The following is a 21,890-nucleotide window of genomic DNA, read 5'->3' as shown; positions in this document are numbered from 1 at the left end:
GACTTGTAGTCCTCCCTCTATTCTCTGCCTTGCCTGTTTCGCTATGTCTGGTCTTTGCTATTCTGAGCCTTGTAGTACTTCTCATGTTTCTTGTCGCAGCCTGGTTTTCCGTACTCTGTTCTATTGTGCTCTCTGGCATGTTTCTATGTCTAGTCCCAAGGTGCTCCCTTGGCCCGGCTCTGGGCTTTGGCCTACGCTCCGCTGCTAGACTCTGTCCTCGCTCTGACCTGGCTCTGTTTCTGCCTATGTTTCCGCTCCGTTTTCCGTACCCTGTCTTGCCTTGTTCCTTGCTTGTTCTTGCCTTGAACCCCGGCGTAGGTTCCCCTTGCCCACCTCCTGTGCTGTAGTAGTGCCTCGTGTTTGTGTACAGCCGTGTGCACTGGCCAGTGAGGCATGCCTCCTGCTTGGCTCCTAGCACGCAGCCCTTCCTTGACCCCTGGCATGGCTTCTAGCACGCACCCTGCCTTGAACCCTGGTGTGGCTCCTAGCACACATCCTGCCTTGAACCTGGCGTGGCTCCATAGCACGAAGGTTCCCTTGCCTGCCTCCTGTGCCTTAGCCGTGCCTCGTGCTGGCGTTACAGCCATGTGCACTGGCCAGTGAGGTGTGCCTCCCACGTGGCTCCTAGCACGCATCCTGCCCTGGACCCTGGCGTGTCTCTCTGCACGCACAGGACTCTGTCTTGTACCTTGTGCCTTGGCGTGTCTCTACACACGCACTCTGCCTTGTACCTTGTGCCTTGGCGTGTCTCTATACACGCACCCTGCCTTGTTTGTCAAATCTTGAACCCTGTCTTGTTTGTTGAACTATGAACCCTGGCGTGTCCCCTACACACGCACCTTGCCTTGCACCTTGCTTTGAGCCCTAGCGTGTCCCCTACACACGCACCCTGCCTTGCACCTAGCCTTGGACCTCGGCGTGTTCCCTAACACGCACCATGCCTGGAGATCTGTTGTGCCTCCCTGCCTGAACCCTGGTTTGCCTGCCGGAGCTGATAACCGCAGCCTGATGCCCTGATCATGTCGATCGTTGCCAGCTGTCCGGAGTCCATTGCCATTGTGCCTTTTTCTGTACCAGGCGTGCCACCTGTCACGCACCATGCTATGGACCTTGGCGTGCCCAGGCACGCACTTTGCACGTTTTGCTTGTTCTCACGTTTTTACACTGAATGTGATTCTGAAGTTATCCTAATGAAGATACCTTGCAGCTACGTCTTGTCTTGCTTCTTGCTCGTCCTTGTAGTCAGACACTTGCACTTAGTGTCCCCCTGAGCCGGCCGTCTGGTCCCAGCAGTCGTGGTGGCTCACCCCCTTGGTCTTGCCCCTGACACTCCTTGTACAGTATAGGGGGTGGATTCTCACAAGGCAAGCTCACCCTCGGTGGGTGGGTGCCATGACCCAGAGGGTCCACTCAAAAAATGGGCTCAGCAGAAGCTGAGTCCGTCACAACGTTCTTCTCACCAGATAGGAAATGTAGGATGAAATGGAACTGGGAGAAGAACAAGGACCATCTGGCCTGGCGAGAATTTAGCTGCTGGGCCGTCTGCAAATACACCAGGTTCTTGTGGTCAGTGAACACCTGAAAAGGGTGGTGAGCCCCCTCCAGGAGGTGTCTCCTCTCCGAGAAGGTCAACTTCATTGCTAGCAACTCCCTGTCCCTGATGGAATAATTCCTCTCCGCCGGTGTGAAGGTCTTGGAGAAGAAGAAGCATGGGTGCTTCCGACCTTGCGGGTCCTTCTGGAACAGGACCGCTCCAGCACTGACGGAAGAGGCATCCACCTCCAGAATGAAGGGTTTATCTACATCGGGGCGATGTTGAATAGGAGAGCTAGCAAAATGAGTCTTAATGGAGGAGAAAGCCTTGGAGACACGTTCTGACCACAACTTGGGATTTGCACCCTTCTTGGTGAGGGCCACCAAGTGGGGAATGAATTGGCTATAATAATTTATGAACCCCATAAAGCGCTGCACCGCCTTGAGCGAATGGGGCTCCTGCCAATCCATCACCACCTGCAGTTTGGCAGGATCCATGGCCAATCCCTGGGCAGAGATGATATAGCTCAGGAAAGGCAAGGACTCCTGCTCAAACACACACTTCTCCAACTTGGCATAGAGGGAGTTCGCTCATAGGAGGTCGAAACCTTTGCAAACATCTCTCCGGTGGGAGTCAATATCTGGAAAGTAGATGAGGATATCATCCAGATAGACTACAACTGAGGTGGTGAGCATACCCCTGAAGATGTCGTTCACAAAGTCTTGGAAGATGGCAGGAGCATTACAGAGCCCGAAGGGCATCACCATGTATTCATACTGCCCGTCCCTTGTGTTAAAGGCCGTCTTCTATTCGTCCTCCTCACGGATGCGAATCAAGTTGTAAGCCCCCCGCAGATCAAGTTTAGTAAACACTCTCACTCTCTGTAGTCTACCAAACAGTTCCGATATCAGGGGCAGAGGATACTTGTTCTTAACGGTAATAGCGCTAAGATCCATGCAATCGATGCATGGACGCAATTCTTCATTCTTCTTCTGGACAAAGAAGAATCCCGCCCCCGCTGGTGACACTGACTTCCTAATGAATCCTCTTGCCAGATTCTCCCTGATGTATTGAGACATGGCCTCTGTCTCTGGGAGAGATAAGGGGTAGACTCGACCCCAGGGAGGCTCAGCACCAGGCAAAAGGTCAATAGGACAGTCATAGGGGTGATGCGGTGGAAGGGTCTCCGCTGCCATTTTGGAGAACACGTTTGCATACTGTCGATAGTGTTTGGGGAGCGAGGAAAGATCTGCGGGGACCTTGGTGGAGGCAACCTGGATGCACTCCCTCAGACATCTACCCTCACATGACTTACTCCAACCAAGAAATCTCCCCGAGGACCACTCTATATGGGGAGAGTGATACCGCAACCAGTGGACCCCTAGAAGGACCTGGTCGATACCCTCGGGAATGACGAGGAGGGATATCGTCTCTTGATGAGATGGATACACCCAGAGTATCAGTGGAGCGGTTTGATGGGTAATCTGTGAGGGCAGAGTCGCACCGTTCATTACTCTGACGGTGACTGGCTTAGACATCATAACCAGTGGTATTGCGTGCCGTTGAGCGAAGGCAGATGACATAAAATTGCCCTCTGCTCCGGAATCCACGCAAACCTCCACCGCCAGAGTGGAAGAACCAAACTTAAGTGTCCCCTTAAAGGACAACTTGGAGGAAAACGCAGCGGATTCCAGTGAGCCACCTCCTATGGCCAATAGGCGCGAGCATTTTCACAGCTACTGTGGGCACCGGTTGGCAAGGTGACCGGACTGATCACAAGGGCTCGAGCGAACTGGGGCCTGAATCCCTCACGGGAAGCCCCCTGACGCTCAGATGCCCAATCAGGAGGTTCCAGAGGTTTAGCAAAGTTGGGTGCCAGCCTAAACCTCTGCCTACACTGGGACTGCTCCAACCTTCGCTTGGTGATAAGCTCCTCCAGTGTTGCGGGAATCTCACTCACTGGTGGCCAGAGCATCCTTCACATATTCAGCCAAACCTCTCCAGAATACCGGAATGAGGACCTTATCTGGCTACTCTAACTCCAAGACCAGCGTCCGGAACTGGATGGCAAAGCGGCTGACCATAGACAAGCCCTGTGACAATGCCAGCAGCGCGGTGTCATGGGTAACTCGCGGTCCCAGGAAGATCTGCTTCAGAGTGCCCAAGAACTGTGAGGCACTATGCACCACATGATCACCCCGCTCCCATAGCGGTGTGGCCCACTCCAAAACCCTGCCCGACGAGTGAAATAATAAATCCCACCTTAGCCCGCTCGGAGGGGAATCGTGCTGCCAGCAGCTCCAGCTGTATAGAGCACTGCCTCACAAAACCCCTACAAGAAGCACTATCGCTCAAGAACTTCTCGGGCAGCGGGAGGCGGGACAAAGTCTGGGCAGGGATGGCAGTGGTCACAAGGGAGACAGCCTCCGTGGCTGCCTGAACAGCGACCGCAGTAACGTCTGCAGCTGAGGCTGAATGCTGGAGAGCCGCCAACCTGCTCTGAAGTTGCCAGATGTACTGTAGCAGTCGCTGTTTGTCCGCCATTACTAGCCAGACCCTGGTGCTAGAATAATGTTACGGGCTGGCGGAACGCACCAAATAATAAAGATGGTATTTAGGTGCGTTCGCAGCTTGGGGTCCACCGTGCAGAGGTATTAACTGCTGCTCCGTAATGGCGGACGTGATATGGCGGTATAATAACGGAACACACGGGGTTAGCCTCACCCAATGTGTACAGAGGCGGACTCTGTTATCTCACAGAGCCGCACAACCGCCAAATAATAAATGCCGTAGCCTGTTATTGCTCACAGAGCTCGGCAGTGTGAGTGCTAACGTATAGTCACAGAACGCCGACCTTAGACCGCAGGACTGAAGTCCCTCTAGACCTTTAGCGCTCGGTGCCGCGACTGCGATGCCAGCAAGGGTTAACTAAATAACACGTGCAAGTGTGCACAGTGCCGCTCAGGTGGACGCCACTGATCACCCTGGGTTGGGCCAGATAAGCGCACAGGTTGTGCAAGGCGTTGCACCGGCGTGGCTGTCACTTGCCGTGGTTCGATAGTGCCCTGCAGTGGGCGACACCATCGGACGCTAGTGTGCAGTTGGTTGATATGCACTGTGGCCTATAGACTAGCCACTGACAGGCGCTGACTCGGACTCTAAACCCTACCAACATACGTATCAAAGGGAAAGGGTTTCATAATGAGTCAGTCACCAGATACATGCATCCATCATCATACACTCCATAACTATTTGAGTCTATACTAGTGCATGGCCAAGCGGCCATGCGACCTTTTTATAGCAGCGTCCTTCCAGGACCTTCCTGACCTTTCTGATGGTCCAGTCCGAGCTGGAGAAGGACCTGAGCATGTGACCTCCGATCTCCAATGAGAGGTCGTCCCACGGGCATGCTCAGTGGACCGAAAGGAGGACTTAGTCCCTGGAGCAGCTCGCTTCTGGCCAGCATGCGTTGCTATAGCTGTATCAGAGGTGGCAGCAGCAACTAAACCTACAGAGCTGGTCTGAGCAGAGCGCCTGGAAAGACGAGTCTACTGAGCAGCCTCCTCTGCGGATGGAGAGGATTAGAAGACTGCCGAATGCAAGGCTCAGGATTCCTGCTGTGCAGCGACAAGAACCTGACACCTAACACAATGTGTGCCAGCAGGGGGGAATATAGGGACGTGGGGCCATGTGAATGCCAGCTGGGGGGAATATAGGGACGCAGGGGCCTTGTCCATACCAGCAGGGTGGCATATAGAGAGAGGGGGGCCATGTGTGTGCCAGCAGGGGGGCATATAGAGAAAGGGGGGCCATGTGAATGCCAGCAGGGGGACATATCGTGACCAGGGGGCCATATCCAGGATGGGATGGGGGGCTATGTGCCAGCACAAGGGGGCAATATGCCAGAATGGGGGTTATATAGATACCAGGATGAGGGACATATACAGTATATGATTTGAAAGACGGACACTGGCATAAGACACACCTCCATTTAACATAAAAAAAAAAATTCTCTTTTTCTTCACCAAATTTGGGGGTGCGTGTTATAATCAGGTGCGTCTTATAAAGCGAAAAATACAGTAAATCATGACTATATGAGATTAGTGAGTAATGGATTCATTTAAACCATATAACAGTAAAAGGATAGCTTAGGGGTGAGTTGAGGTGTAGAAAAGCTACTCACGGTCCAGGGTTACTTAAAGGGACATACCCAGTCTGGACCAGGTCACTACACCTACATTCAATGGTACGGCATATTATGTTGCGAGGGACTGGGCGCCTCAATGAATAGTTATGGATGATCAGCTACAAGAAACGACCATAGCATCGTTTAATGTGAGAGGGTTGAATGCTCCGATCTAAAGAACCCAGGTACTGGCACACATTACAAAATTTACGGTAGACATTGGATTGCTGCAAGAAACACATTTTATACAAGAGAAAACCCCAAATTTAAAAAAAAAATTATTGTAACACTTAGTATCATTCGTACTCATCCTCCAGGAAATCAATAGGAGTCACAATTGCAATCTCCAAACACAAACCATTTCAGTGTTTGGAGGTACTTAGAGATAGTGAAAGCAGATGTATCTTTATTAAAGGGAAACTTGCTCACAAGCTAGTAACAATAGGCAACTTATAAGCTCCCAACATCAAACAAGATATCTGGTTTTCTAAAACACTTAGGGAAGCTACTCTTTATAGAAGGCACAATGATTTTGGGAGGGGACTTAAACACACCTATGGAACCAGTCACAGACACTTCCACAGGGAGATCAAGACTGACCAAAAAAGCGCTTAAACGCATTTCCGCGATCTTGCATTCAAACCAATAGACACATGGAGGTTTCTAAACCATACGACAAAAGACTTCACCCACTTTTCACAGACACAGCTATCATACAGTCGGATAGACTATTTCTTTCTACCATTCCAGATGATCCCAAATCTAACAGATGCCAAAATAATTTTGAGTGTTCATGCCGACTACTCAATAATAATAAATAAAATAGTGTTAGGTCACAGGCCAAAAAACAAAACAGAAACTGGACGAGACCCTTTTATCTGAACAATCTGCCAAAGAAAAAATACGAAAAACATTGAAAGAATTCTTTGATGTGAACACACAAGAAAACATACAATTCCCTACTGTATGGGAAGCTCACAAGGCAGTAGTAAGAGGAGAATGGATCTCGGTAGCCTCGCACAGACTTAAAATACGACACACCAAATTGGGCTCTCTCTTTAGAGAGATACAGGCGCTTGAACAAGAACACAAAGAATCGATCAGATTGGACACTCTTACTCTTCTATCACAAAAGAGAAGAGATTTAAGAGATATGATGAATAGGGACTCAATAAAAACATTTACTAAATGGAAACACAAAATATATGCACATGGGGATAAAGAATCAAAATTCATGACCTCCGTGATTAAAAAAAGGAAGGCGAGGTCACTAATCTACACACTCAAAGATTCGAGAGGAAATAAGATTAATGACTCAGACGGGATTGCCACAGCCTTTAGAGAATACTACTCTTCCCTATATAATTTATGTCCCTGTGAGAGTGCAGATCTATTGGAAAATAGGAGAGTCAACATTATAGAGTTTCTAAATGGTATCAATTTACCAAGACTCTCTGAAGAGCAACAACTTGAGTTAATAAGTCCTTTCACGTTACAGGAACTTCAGTCTGCTCTGTCGAACTGCCCAGCGGGCAAGAGCCCAGGCCCAGGTGGACTCCCTGTCTCTTATTATAAGACTTTTCAGGAAATTTTGAGCCCATACCTTCTAAGATTATGCAATGATGTACTGGCGGGGTCGGTTTTTCCGAAGCAGACCTTAGAGGCGCACATCTCACTAATACATAAGGAGGGCAAAGACCAAGAGATATGTAGCAATTATAGACCAATTTCTTTATTAAACAACGATCTTAAATTATTTGCAAAAATGATTGCTAAGAGAATAGGTCTCGTTTTGGACGGATTGATCTCGCCAGAACAAGTGGTCTTTGTTGGAGGCAGGGAAGGTAGAGACAATTCCTTAACAGTCCTCTAATTGATGCAACACGCAAATATCCATCAAAAGCCATTGATATTGATGGGAACGGATGCGGAGAAAGAGTTCGATAGAGTTGACTAGACTTTTATGCGAGAAACCCTCTGGAGATTTGGCTTCCCTTCACTATTAATCAACGCTATATTCCAGATGTATACATACCCGACGGCAAAGATAAGAGTAAATGGAGATTTGTCCAAACCCTTTGATATTAGAAACGGCACCTGTCAGGGATGCCGGCTTTCGCCTACTCTGTTTATACTAACCATAGAAATGCTGATCCAAAGCATTAGGCAACATCCTGAAGTAGGAGTCCGAGTAGCTGGAATACCACACTGTAGCTGCATTCGCAGACGATTTACTTTTATTACTGACCAACCCTAGACGGGAAATCTCAGTGGTTTTGGAGTTATTTGGAAATAACATGTCGAACTTCAAAATAAATTTTGATAAATCGGAGGCTATGAGTATAAATGTACAGAGCTCGACACTCCCAAGATATTAAATCAAAACTACCAATCAATTGGAACTCGAGCTGCATTAAATACTTAGGAATCAAATTAATCCCTCACTGGCACTCATTATTTACACTTAATTACGCCCCGCTACTTAACACTACGTTAGAACAGATTAAATCGTGGAACGCACCTTTCGTATCCTGGATGGGACGTAAAAATCTCCTAAAGAGCTATATTCTTCCAAAGTTCAGTTACATATCGAGAATGCTACCTATTAAAATACCTGACTCATTTTTTCAGAGAGAAAGATCTATTTTTGTGAAGTACATTTGGGGGGCTCGAGAGCCAGGTTAAATTATAAAGTACTCTCACTGCCTAGAGCCCCTGACCCACAAAAATACCATACTGCAGCGACACTGTCTTTAATGGTTCAATGGGCAAGAAACCACAAGCATAAGTTATGGACAAATATAGCGGATGACTCAATACCCGTCCCGATCTCTACCATACTCCGTCCTTCCAAAGGATGTATCCACAAATTAGATATCCCTAATGCTGCCTCTAGGAATATAATTCATACTTGGATGAGGAACTCCACCCTATTAATGCCATTTCCATCACCCCTAGTTAAGGTAAGGGTCCCGTTTCACTTAGCGACGCACCAGCGATCCCGGCAATGATACAACCTGGTAAGGATCGCTGGTGCATCACTAAATGGTCGCTAGTAAGCTGCCAAACAGGCAGATCTTTTCAGCGATGCAGCAGCGATCCAGTGATCCGTGTAATGACCTCGCCGGTCGTGGGTACCTTGTCACACAGCAGCTTTTCAAATGATTCCTGCCTGCGTCCCTGATTTCTGCGTCGCCAACGAAGTCGCTCGTCGGTGTCAAACACTGCGATGCATTCTGGCCAGCAGGACGCCGACAACAAAAAAATGGCCCAGGACATTCGAGCACGATTAGCGATATCCAGCGGGGGGGGCGGGCGGTCGCTGCTGCGTGTCACATGTAGCGAGATCACTGGCGAGATCGCTGTTGCATCACAAAATCGGTGACGCTTCAGCGATCTCGCTAGCAATCTCGCTAGGTGAGAAGGGGGCTTAATGGATTTGCCTGATCTATACTTAGACCAAACTAAACTTAAATCCAAGGACTTGTTACACTCATTTAAAGAAAACATAGAAGATATCCTTACGGAAGGCGCACTACTCCCTCTCTCAGACTTACAAAATAAATTTCCAAAACAGCATATTAATTTTCTACATTACAATAGGCTAAAAAAAAGCCGTCAGATTGTATTTATAAACCGGACTCCAAATCAGAGAACTAACGACTTTTAAATCACTAATAAGCCAACAAAAACAACCCAAAGGAACTCTAGCAAAATCATATCAGAGTCTTCTTACAGACTCAGTACCTATTAAGCGGGCCTACATATCAGCATGGGAGAAAGAGCTTAACATTAAATTACAGGACCGGCAAGATTGAAGATTATAACTAAACTGTGCAGGCTATCAAACCCCCCCCAACCACGTCTCATCTTTGAAAACTGGTCTAGCGAAATGTCTGAGATCAAAAATCACTGCTTCTATTTTTAATAGCAGCAGCCAAATTGTTAATACCTGCGAAATAGCGCTCCCAGAACTGCCCAAGTGTTCCTGAGCGGATCCTAAAAAGTAGACCCTCTACTACATTGAAGAAGTTGGAGCTTACACTCACTTCTCAAACGACAAACTCAACGTAATTTCGGAGCCGTGCATTTCATATACAGAGTCAGTTGAATATTTAAAGGCTACAAACCGACAATCCGAAATGGTAAACTAGTGATGATCAGGTCTACACCCTACAAAACGCAGCAAGCCACGGCCAGACAATACTACCCTCACTCCTGAGACATATAGAAATACAAGCCATCAAACGCCAACACCATTATCCACCCCTATAGTAGGCGCTACCTGTAGTTCCTACCCATCTCCCCACCCAATACCTTCATCCCTATCTCTTTCCCTATATGTCTAACTATATAATTGTTTTAAATCTTGTTATCTAGGTATGTACGCATTGGTCAATTAGCCAACCTGAAAAAGTAGCAGAAAAATATTGGCAAATTGCTTTGGAAAAAGTTTATAAGATATACCACTCAACGTATTCTACCATGTAATTTGCTGTGTTTCACTGAAAGATATTGTTATAGTTATTTCTAGCTTATATATTCATACCATGTACTGTTAATGTTCTAACACTTTCAAAAAACTGAATAAAAAGATGTTTAAAGATAGATATATGTATGTATTCTATGTGTATATATCTAAGGCTACTTTCACACATCAGTTTTTTGCCGTCAGGCAGGATCCGGCTATTTTTAGAAAAAACGGATCCGGCATAAATTTTGGAGAACTGTAGAAACGGATCCGTTTTTTTGCTGGATCCGTCTAGCAGGTTATATCTGTTTCCTGGGGGCTGGCCAATTGGATCTGAGCATGCGCAGACTTAAAAAAACGGATCCGGTGGCTGGATCCGTCTTTTTCTGGATCCGGCGCATTCCGGCGCCCATAGACTTTCATTGTAGCAAAAAGCTGGAAGCGCCGGATCCGGCGCTTCCGGCTTTTTCGCCGGAGACAAAAAACGTTACAGTAGCCGTTTTTTCCAGACGCCGGAATGAGACAAGTAGCCGGATCCGGCAAAAAACGGATGAAACGCAATGCCATCCGGCGCGATCCGGCGCTAATGCAAGTCAATGGGGAAAAACTGGATCCGGCATTGCATTTTTCAGGATCCGGTTTTAAAAAAAAAAGCCGGATCGCACCTGACGGCAAAAAACTGATGTGTGAAAGAGGCCTAATGTTTTGTAAGCTGTCAGTGTGATTTTGCATTAACCGGACATGAATTGCCGGCTTTTCAAAGGACACCGGTGCGTAAAAATCGGACAGCACTCGCATGGTGCGATTTTGGCTGAGAAAAAACTCGCAAATGAGATGTCACCAATTGAATAACATTGGTCCAAGTGCAATCCGTTTTTTTAGCGGGAGCAGACACTACTCTCATCAAGGTCCCCTGCTGATGCTGATCACAGCAACCCGAAACATCCGCGGCAAGGTAGGGATACTACCAGGCCCAAAAGTAGGGTCAGTATCCCAGGTGTCCTTGTATGTGATATGTCTATTTGACCTTCTAGACCCAATTACGGCTTGCTCTTAGCAACTAATACCCCCGATCCCCACTATTCAAATTACTTGTGGATTGAGTATCTTACTAGATAACATTTACATCCATTTAGGGTCTCCATCATTATGGCTCTTTATGGTCACATATAAGTGGGTTTTTCCACAGTGGTGCCTTCTTTATTTTTGCAGGGTCTATTAGGGTCAGTGAGGACATCACGTGGGGGTGCCATATCACGGCAAGGTAGGGTAACCACTAGGTCGTAAGTAGGGCCAGTATCCCTATTGCTCACGTGTCTCCTCTCTGCTCTATCATTTAGAAGCCCGCCTTTTTAATTATTAGTGTATTAAAGCTGCTGTGTATATAGCGGGTGGGTCTTTTTTAGTGTTGTTTAATAAGCAAATTACCCTGTACTAGTCCCAGCCTCTCCTCCCGGAATTACACTCTTGTACGAACATTTTTTTTTTTTTGATAAGGCAAAATGGGATAAAATATTAATGAGAACCAACTAGAAAAAACCATAAAAAATAACTTTTTCCTGCAATTAACTTAAAATTAACTTAAAAGTATATATTAGTATATACAAAATCCTTTAAAAAAAAGTGACTATAAATGGGTTAATTGTAATATCAGGAACAATAATACACCTAGCCCTGCTCACCTAGCTTTCAGCTTCTGTGCATTGGTCCTGATATTACAATTAACCCTTTTATAGTCCCTTTTTTAAAGGGTTTTGTATATATTGACATATATTTTTAAGTGACTTGCATTAATTTTTTTAGGTGTTTTTTCTAGTTGGGTCTAATTGCGCCCAATATGAAACTTTTTGCTGCATATAGCAAGAAACTTTTTAAAGCAAAGAGGGTTTCATTACAGTAAGAGGGCTGTCAAGAGAAATTGTTCCAGTTGTGGACCCTCATCAGAAGGTGTGTATGTATATGTGTGTGTGTATATATGTATGTGTATATGTGTCTATATATTACACTTACTGACCCAACTCCACATCACTTGCTGGCTTTACATGGTTGTCCAAGACTTTTAACCTTGGTCTATCCTTAGAACAGGTCATCAATGGCTGGATTGTGACACATGATCCCCCTACTGAACAGCTGTTCTGTGTCTGCCGCAGTCAGAGCTGCTCGGTTATGGAGCGGCTCCATCTCCTGTATTTCCATAGGGGACGGATGTGCAGGACGCGGCCACTGTACAGTAGACTGAGCAGCTCAGTAACTGTAGGTGGAAGCTCCAGCTGATCGGCCGGGCTGCCAGGCTTCACATCTCCACAGAACAGACATTGATCCTAAAGCCGAGATCACACATGCGAGAAACACGGCCGAGTCTCGCATGTTGGCACTCGGGAGTGGAGCGTGCGGCTCCATGTATTGCTATGCGGCCGCATGCTCCGCTCCCGAGTGCCGGCGGCAGTGCCGGGTATTCACATGTGAAACTCGGCCGTGTCACTCGCATGTGTGATCCCGGCCTAAGGAGATCAATGGTGAAGTCATGGACACCTCTTTACACCTGTTCTACATGCAATACTACCTCAATGATCATTACTATAACTGTAACCATAGTATGTAACCAGTGCTGCAGCCAGATTCTGTGTGACTTGCTGGGAATTGTAGTGCTGTGCACAACCAGCAGGGAACATTGGGAGCATTTAGACACCTTTGTTTCAAGTTGAAATAAACTCATTTTCCTATTTCATCTGCTTTGCTTCCATCCTGTAATCTGCATGTGTGCGGTGCAGAGAGCAGAGTAAGGCTGGGATCACACATGCGAGAAACACGGCCGAGTCCCGCATATTAATACCCGGCACTGCCGCCGGCACTCGGGAGGGGAGCCTAAAGTTGCATAAATTGCTTTGCTGCAGCATGCTCCTCTCCTGAGTGCCGGCGGGTATTAACATGCGAGCCTCGGCTGTGTTTGTCACATGTGTGATCCCGGCCTTACTCTGTAAGAGCCTGGAACATGTCTCCAAGGATTTAGTGATAAGAATCTTCTCCAGCGCGGGCAGATGTCACCGCACTGACTAATGTAGAAACCACATGGACAAATATCAGATATTAGAGGATTACACAAGTCACAATACAGAGAGGAGTGAGGGCCTGATCCCAGGAGCTACAGTCTGAGGAAAGGGCTAAAAGCCTTCACTAGACCCCTGTACAGCTGTATAATGAGGCCCAGGCTTTATAGTGAAGGGACTGGAGGGAGAAAAGAGGGGAAGGAGCAAGAAGAGCCAGACTGCTCATCACTAGACCCCTGTACAGCTGTATAATGAGGCCCAGGCTTTATAGTGAAGGGACTGGAGGGAGAAAAGAGGGAAAGGAGCAAGAAGAGCCAGACTGCTCATCACTAGACCCCTGTACAGCTGTATAATGAGGCCCAGGCTTTATAGTGAAGGGACTGGAGGGAGAAAAGAGGGGAAAGGAGCAAGAAGAGCCGGACTGCTCATCACTAGACCCCTGTACAGCTGTATAATGATTCCCAGGCTTTATAGTGAAGGGACTGGAGGGAGAAAAAGGGGGAAAGGAACAAGAAGAGCCAGACTGCCCATCACTAGACCCCTGTACAGCTGTATAATGAGGCCCAGGCTTTATAGTGAAGGGACTGGAGGGAGAAAAGAGGGGAAAGGAGCAAGAAGAGCCGGACTGCTCATCACTAGACCCCTGTACAGCTGTATAATGAGGCCCAGGCTTTATAGTGAAGGGACTGGAGGGAGAAAAGTGGGAAAAGGAGCAAGAAGAGCCGGACTACCCATCACTAGACCCTGTACAGCTGTATAATGAGGCCCAGGCTTTATAGTGAAGAGACTGGAGGGAGAAAAGAGGGAAAGGAGCAAGAAGAGCCAGACTGCCCATCACTAGACCCTTTTACAGCTGTATAATGAGGCCCAGGCTTTATAGTGAAGAGACTGGAGGGAGAAAAAGGAGGAAAGGAGCAAGAAGAGCCGGACTGCCCATCACTAGAGCCCTGTACAGCTGTATAATGAGGCCCAGGCTTTATAGTGAAGAGAATGGAGGGAGAAAAGTGGGGAAAGGAGCAAGAAGAGCCGGACTACCCATCACTAGACCCCTGTACAGCTGTATAATGAGGCCCAGGCTTTTTAGTGAAGGGACTGGAGGGAGAAAAGAGGGAAAGGAGCAAGAAGAGCCGGACTGCCCATCACTAACCTGCAGAGCCGCACTCCACATATATGGCTGCTCTGTGCGCACAGGACCTGTGATGAGGTCACAGGAGGGGAGGAGTCAGGGGTCACATGGTATCCGGAGTGCAGACGCTACATGGAGCCTTCTCCTCAGTCAGTGACCTTCCCGCCATTATTCCCCTCACTACTGGCACAATTCCCCCGCGCCGCCTTTTCTACACAGTGTTGTGTGTGGAATGTAACGTGTGATTTCTCTGGAGACAAATAGACCCCACACATGAGGGAATTATCACCAGTGACCGGACGGCTACTATATGGCGGCATATTTCTCGTGACTTATTGTACTTTATGATAGTGGTAACATTTCTTTGCTATGACTTGTGCTTATTTGTGAAAAAATCAGAAATTTGATGAAAATTTTGAAAATGTTGAAGTTATGAAATGTTTCTCTTTTATGCCCTTAAATCATAGAGTCGTGTCACACAAAATAGTTAATAAATAACATTTCCCACATGTCTACTTTACATCAGCACAATTTTTGAAATATCATTGTTTTTGTTAGGAAGTTATAAGGGTTCTAAGTTGACCAGCGACCTTATATTTTTACCCACAAATTTATAAAACCCTTTTTGCTCAGGACCACATCACATTTGAAGTTGAGATGGAGGGGCCTATATGGCAGAAAATACCCCAAAGTGACACCATTCTAAAAACTGCACCCCTCAAGGTTCTCAAAACCACAGTCAACAAGTTTATTAACCCTTCAGGTGTTTCAAGTGGAACGTGGAAGAAAAAAATGAACATTTAACTTTTTTCACAAATATTGTACATTAGACACAATTTTTTAACTTTCACAAGGGTACCAGGAGAAAACGAACTGCAAAATTTGTTACCCCATATGTTGATCAAAACTACTGTTTGGGCGCCTGGCAGGCCTCGGAAGGGAAGGAGCGCGATTTTACTTTTTGTATCCCCAAAAAATGCTGGAGTCATTAGCAAACACTGTGCCACATTTGGAGAGCCCCTGAAGTGCCCAAAGAGTGGAAACCCCATCAAGTGACCCAATTTTGGAAGCTAGACCTCTAAAGGAACTTATCTAGATGTATGGTGCGCACCTTAAACCCCCAGGTGCTTCATAGAAGTTTAAAATGTTGAGCAATGAAAATAAAAAAATCACATTTTCCCAACAAAAATATCTTTATGGTCCCCATTTTTTATTTTTACAAGGTTAACAGGAGAAAATGAACCTTAAAATTGTGTTTGCAATTTCTCATGAGTTTTGATGAGCGAACCCCTGGATGTTTGGGGTTCGAATGAACAGTTAAAAACTAGTGATGAGGGAGCACTAAAATGCTCAGGTGCTCATTGCTCAGGTGGAGCCAATTGGAATACTCGGGTACTCAGACAGAACAACGAGCCCAATGTAAGTCTATGGGAGACCCGAGCATTTTTACTGCGATCCCCTCCGGTGGTCCTTTCAAGGTATAAAACATCAGAAAATGATAGAAACACTGTTCAAATGACACAGAAACATCATGGCAACTGTCCCTGGAAGCATATCTCACTCCTAGGTTACTGTCATGATCCAGGTTGGATCTGACAGAGGAAATGCACAAAGTAACCTTTTTTTTTCCCTTGGCTGTGTGCCAAAGGTGGTTTTGCCCCCGGTGGCCATTAGGGTCATTGCACTGTGGTGATTTCAGTTGTAGTTTTCCCCCAGGTGGCCATTAGGGTCATTGCACTTTGGTTACCTTAGTTTTTGCACGTAATTATGTAACAGGTGTGATAGCTCTATAAGAGAGTATCAGGTGTGCTAATCACGGTTGGTGATAAAAGTATTCATTTGCAAGCAAGCCTGGGTGAAGGATGGAGCTAAAGGAGAGTCACAGGCAGCTCAGTGAGATTCCTGGAGTGTCAGCTATGGTGTCTGCAAGGAGGGCTGGCATGGCGTGGTGGAGTCGCAGTTATGGTGTCAGCAAGGAGTGCCCACATGGATTGGTGGAGTGGCAGATATGGTGTAGAGCTGCACTCAAAATGCTGGACGTTGTTGCTGAGAGCTGGACTCAAGCATGCTGGACTTTTTGGCAGAAAAGCTGGACTCATTTGCGGACTCTGTTTCTGGACAGCTGCACGCAGGTGTGGACTCTGTTTGCTCCAAGGCTGCACTATGATGCTGAGAAGGTCCGTTTCTGGACAGTGCACCCAGATGTCGAACATGGTGGAGGAAAAGATGCACGCAGATGGTGGGCTCTGTTGCTGGGAGCGTAAGCAACAGAGCAAAGCTAAGTGGTGTTCCCCTGTTTTGTCATTTTTCCTTATGTGTGTTTAGTGCAGTGGTGGGATTAGTTTCCGCACTGACCAATTCCCTAGTGAGGGTTTAGGTGCAGGGCGAGTCAGGGTTTTGAGGTTCCTGATCTGCGCCCGGTGCAGAACCAGCCTAGGGAATGTTAGGAGTGTAGAGACAATGACTCAGGGGAGTGCAGGAGGTCTCCACATCCCCATTCCCTATCGCAGGGCCACCATTGTTATTGTTACCCAGGTTTTCCCTATTCCCCTTGTCTTATTGTATTAGTTACCGGCCTGCGGGCCGCGTCACATAGGACAATTTCACATGCCGCGTCCTGTTGTATCAGTTACCGGCCTGCTGGCCGTGTCACTCAGGACGGGGCACGTGACAGGTCACAGCTCTAAACAATGTCAGAGTTTCACGCCCTTTTTACAGTTGCACCAAAAAAACTACAAAAACTAAATCAAATTGGATTTTGTTGGGAAATTTGGTAAGGAACATCCTTTCCAGGTTAATGACTTTTATCTACGACAAAATACTTAACTCAAAACAAAAAGGTTCCTCCACCACTTGGGCTATGTTCACACACAGCATTTTTGAGGCGTTTTGCAACTTCAGCATTGCTTTCAACCAATACAAATGCATGAACTTGGAAATGTCATTGTAACACTTAACAACCCTAGCTGGCCATGTGGTGTGTGACACATAAGCAGACACATCTTGTTTCATTTATGAAGGAGGGACTCTCAAAGTCACAGAGCCTATTTTTACAGGGGCATCAGGCGGCATTAATATTTTTAAAGGGCCATTATTAGACAGTGGGTCTCCTATGCTGTTATTGCCTATGCAGTGAGTGGATGGGCTGCCAAGAATGCCAAGAATTATGACACACCCCAATACCCCTTTCACAAGAGGTACAGGAGAGCTTCTTGAAAAAATCTTACATTGAATGCAAGGCCTGGCCTTCTCCATAGTTACATGCACCCCAATAAGCTTTTTAAGCCACGTACTGGAAGGGCACAGGTAAATCCACTTCACATTATCCATTTCGTACAAGGCCTGCCCTGCTACCAAGTCATATGCACCCCAAAAAGGCTAGGCTCACATTTCCATTTGATTCTGCAGCGTATCATCCGCATTCCCAAACGCATGCAAATGAATGTTTACACAGCGTTTTTTATCCGCATCATCTTACACATGACATAAAAAAATGCTGCATTTACATGCGTGTGTATGTCTTTTTGCATGTGTTTGCGTTTTTTATGCGCATTCGTTAGAAATTTCCAATTTTTTCCAGTAGCTTTTCCTTGACATCAGACACCTAGTAGGCATATCTCATGGGATTTCTATATATACTGTATAGACACTCTGCACTGAGAAAATCCTTGTCTTGGGCTGCTGTATCTACCTGCAAGATGGATCTTGACCCGGACAGCTTCCTAGAAGATCTGGATTTAGAACTGAAGTTGTCTGCTGCCTTTGCTTTTGCTTGTCAAGAAGACAAAAGAAGAGAAAGACTAAGAAGACGTCGTCGTCGCTATTGGGTTGCCCCCATCCTTGAACTCCGAGAGAGCCGTGGAGCCTACCATTCTTTGTACAGCGAGCTGCAGCAAAACCCGGAGAAGTTTTTTGACTACACGAGGATGTCGCAACAGAGCTTCCATGAATTGCTTCTACGTGTCCAAGGATCCATTCCCAGGCAGGACACACAGCTCCGTCGAGCTATTCCTGCTAAGGAATGTCTCTTGGTCACCCTGAGGTATGTAGAGTTGAAAAAGAAACTCCTGTCACAAATAACCCTATCCCTAATCCTATCCCTAACCCTAAGCAGTGTACTGATTTTTGTTTTTCATTTCTTTTCTGCAGATTCCTGGCAACTGGAGAGACATTGTCAACATTACATTTCCAATTCCGGATTGGGGTATCCACCCATTCTGGGATTATTGTAGACACTTGTCGTGCTTTAGTTGGCATTCTGTGGCAAGAATTCCTTCCCCAAACCACAAGTAAACTCTAGATTGAAAATGCTTCCAAATTCCAGGAAATTTGCAATTTTCCTAACTGAGTGGGGGGCTGTGGATGGCAAACACATTAGGATTATGAAACCATCTGGAAGTGGAACAGAGTACTTCAATTATAAAAAATATTTTTCCATTGTTCTAATGGCTATTGCGGATGCCAATTGTAGATTTGTTGCCGTGGGCAATGACTCACAGATGTTCAAAAACTCAGACATGGGCCAACATCTGTATGGGAATGATTTTAATTTTCCGCCGCCACATCCTCTGCCCAACACTGATGGATCGCCAATGCTTTTTGTTGTTGGTTGTGATCAGGCATTCCAAATGTGTGCCAACCTCATTAAACCATACTCTAGTCGAAACTTAAATCACAAAAAAAATTTTCAACTACAGACTGACAAGGGCACGAAGAACCATGGAGTGTGCATTTGGATTGCTGGTATCGCACATCCATTAATCTAAAAATTGACAGTATTGATGAGGTTGTGAAAGCATGTGTTGTTCTGCACAACTACATCATGGTAAAAGAGCGACCAAGCTTACAACCTGAGGAACCTGTTACATTGCGTGATTACCAATTTCACTCTCTGAGAACCACAGTGGAAGTTGCCTAGATGAGGGATAAGTTTGCCGCTTACTTTGTTTCAGATAATGGATGTGTGGCATGGCAAGACGAAAAGATTTAAGCCGCTAAGTTAAATGTACCTATTATGTTTTGTACCTGTTATGCTTAAAACATACCTGTAATGTCAAATATTACATACATGTTATGTCTAAATGTACCTGTGTTGTTAACATGTACAAGTAATGTAATATGAAAATTTACCCCTAATGTTTGAGAGTTAAATAAAAACTACCTTCCCCCAAATAAAAGTGTGTTTGTGTCCTACCTTACCTCAAAAATCAAGTGTGTTTGTGTAGGCGGCAGCGCATAAAGATATAAAAAAACAAGATATAGTGCTAATAAAATACAACTTTTATTTTAAAGACTTTTACAACGGTTCAAGGTGAGCATTTTTTTTGGCTCCTGGTTTTGGTCCTGATGCCAAGATTTTTTTTTTGGACCTCGCTTTTCTTGGCCGAGTTGGAGTGCTGGGTTCTGTAGCAGTCATCTGGCATGGTGCTGGACTGGGCCACATTGTGGATACTGCTGGCTGCAGGGGTGCTGGAATCTGTAGCATGGTGGATGCTGCCGGCTGCAGGGTTGAAGGACTTGGCAGCTAGATAAACTAGACGCGGTGGTGGTGGCGGATAGTTTGGTGCTGTGGGAGCTGGAAAGTAGATTGGCTGCTGGTAATAGCCTCCGGCCTGTTGATTGTAAGAGTATGACTGCTGCTGGAACTGCTGCTTCTGTTGTAATGCATGGCTGTATGCAACCTGGCAGGCCTGCAAGTCGTTCAGCTGGAGTTGAGGAGTAAGATTTTCTGACATGCTCCGCTCAATTGCAGAAAAAAAATGTTGCGACGTTCTCTCAAGTTTGGCTTCCAGGCAGTCAAGGCGTTTGTTGGCTTCCTTGAACTAACTCTTCACTCTGTCAGCAATCACAAGAAGACTCAGCAAAAGCAGCGGCAGAGGGCTGGGAAAGGGGAAAACCTGATGGACCAGCTACCTTTTCCCCAGCCTGTGAAGCCTGCAAGGTTGCTCCATCACTGGTGGATGACTGGGACTGTGTCTGTTCAGTGGCTGGTAGATGAGGGGCTGCTTCAACCGAAGATGATCCGGGTTGTGTGGCGCTGCACCAGGTTCTGTGTGGAAAAGAGAAAAACATTAGTGCAAAAATCAAGGTTGTGTTGTGCTGCTCCTGGTTCTGTGTGTGGAAAAAAATTAAACATTAGTAAAAAGAAAAAAAAAATTATATACTTACATTCACTGAGCATGCGCAGGCCTCAGAAAGGCATGGTCCCGGTGGTATTTGTATTTGCGCAACCTTGCAGCAGAACCACTTTGAACCCGAAACTCCTCTCTCATGTCCCATGTCCTTGCTGAAGCGGTCCTTCATTGAGCGCCAATGGATTTTGATTCGCTTCACTGTGAAGGGGGAAAAAAAATTAGAAAACAATGCACATCCGTCCACAGGTTCACTGCCGATACAGACCACATTGCAATGTTTACCAAAATCAGTTCTGGCTCGCGGCGTGGCACGGTCCGAACCAGGCAGCAGCGATGTTGCCACTTCTTCCCAGAGCTGTCGAATCACCACATTGTCGGAGTGCTGATGGTCACGGGTGTCCCACAACGGTACTTGGACAAGATGAATAAGTTGCTTGTTGTCTATGTCGACTGTGGCTTCTTCCCATTGTGAAACCAATAGATAAAATAAAAAAAAAGAATTTTAAGTAAAACTGAAAAAAAATTGTATTACAACTCTGATAAAAGGAATACTTACACCCCTACTTTACTCCTGAGACACATGACCGTGACGACCCTGGGAAAAATCCAGATGTACTTATATATCTAATGGCAATCCATAAATTTTCCAAAGGAATCAAAAAGAGGAAGCCTTAATCCTTAAGTGGAGCTGGTAGTCCTATATAGAAAGTACTGCCAAATACATATCCTGTCAAAGTATTTTACCTGAATTCAGTTGATCATAAACAAGTGTATGTGGTCTTATGGTGTCCCCCTCGCCCCAACATGCGTTTCGCCCTTTAGCTTCTTCTGGGGGCGTGACAGTGTTGTCCTCACCACGACAGAAAGCAGCACCAGGAAACAAAATGGAGAAAACAGCTGCACCAGGAGACACGCACTGCGCCAGAGAGAATCGGCCAGTCTACAAGGAAAAGAAAAAGCATTCAGAGAGACAGACATTTCCAATGTTTCTATACTTACATATACAGTGTTGTCCTCACCATGCCAGAAAGCAGCACCTGGAGACGAACTGGAGAAACCCGCTGCACCAGGAGCCAACCACTGTACCAGGTCACTCGACACATCTGAAAGTAAACAGAAAAAAAATTTAATACAAAGTACAAACAGCAGTGAGGGAGGGTGACATTTTCTAAGGTTCTATACTTATATAGCGAGTGTTGTGGTATCGTCCAGAGTCCAAAGAGTTATGGCCTTGCTCTGTCCACACTTCCTTTTTTAGAGCTCTCAATTTTCAGGTGGTTGAATCACTTCCTGGACCAACTCATTAAAAAAACGCATGCGTATAGAACGCATGTGCGTATGTATGTCCTTGCGTACGCATACATTCCCATAGACAGTAATGCATTTTTTACG

At 46.2% G+C, this 21,890-nt stretch overlaps 1 protein-coding gene across 2 annotated transcripts in view; it reads right to left on the bottom strand.

Moving 5' to 3' along the window:
* Positions 1-21,890, bottom strand: part of LOC141094167 (uncharacterized) — a 219,457-nt gene that overhangs the window by 24,203 nt on the left and 173,364 nt on the right. Inside the window, exon 1 of one of the 2 annotated variants that reach the window (XM_073579923.1) lies at positions 14,386-14,514. The exons of the other annotated variant lie outside the window; for it this stretch is intronic. Coding sequence (XP_073436024.1) covers positions 14,386-14,406 — 21 coding nt within the window. The 5' untranslated portion in view covers positions 14,407-14,514. Of the gene's footprint in view, positions 1-14,385; positions 14,515-21,890 lie in introns of those variants that run through there. 2 annotated transcript variants of the gene reach the window in all.

This window comes from Dendrobates tinctorius, unplaced genomic scaffold (genome assembly GCF_039654945.1).
Source record: "Dendrobates tinctorius isolate UK_male_01 unplaced genomic scaffold, ASM3965494v1 ptg000063l, whole genome shotgun sequence".
Taxonomy (NCBI): domain Eukaryota; kingdom Metazoa; phylum Chordata; class Amphibia; order Anura; family Dendrobatidae; genus Dendrobates; species Dendrobates tinctorius.
Note: the sequence above shows the minus strand (reverse complement) of the source record. Positions and strands in the feature narration are given on the sequence as shown.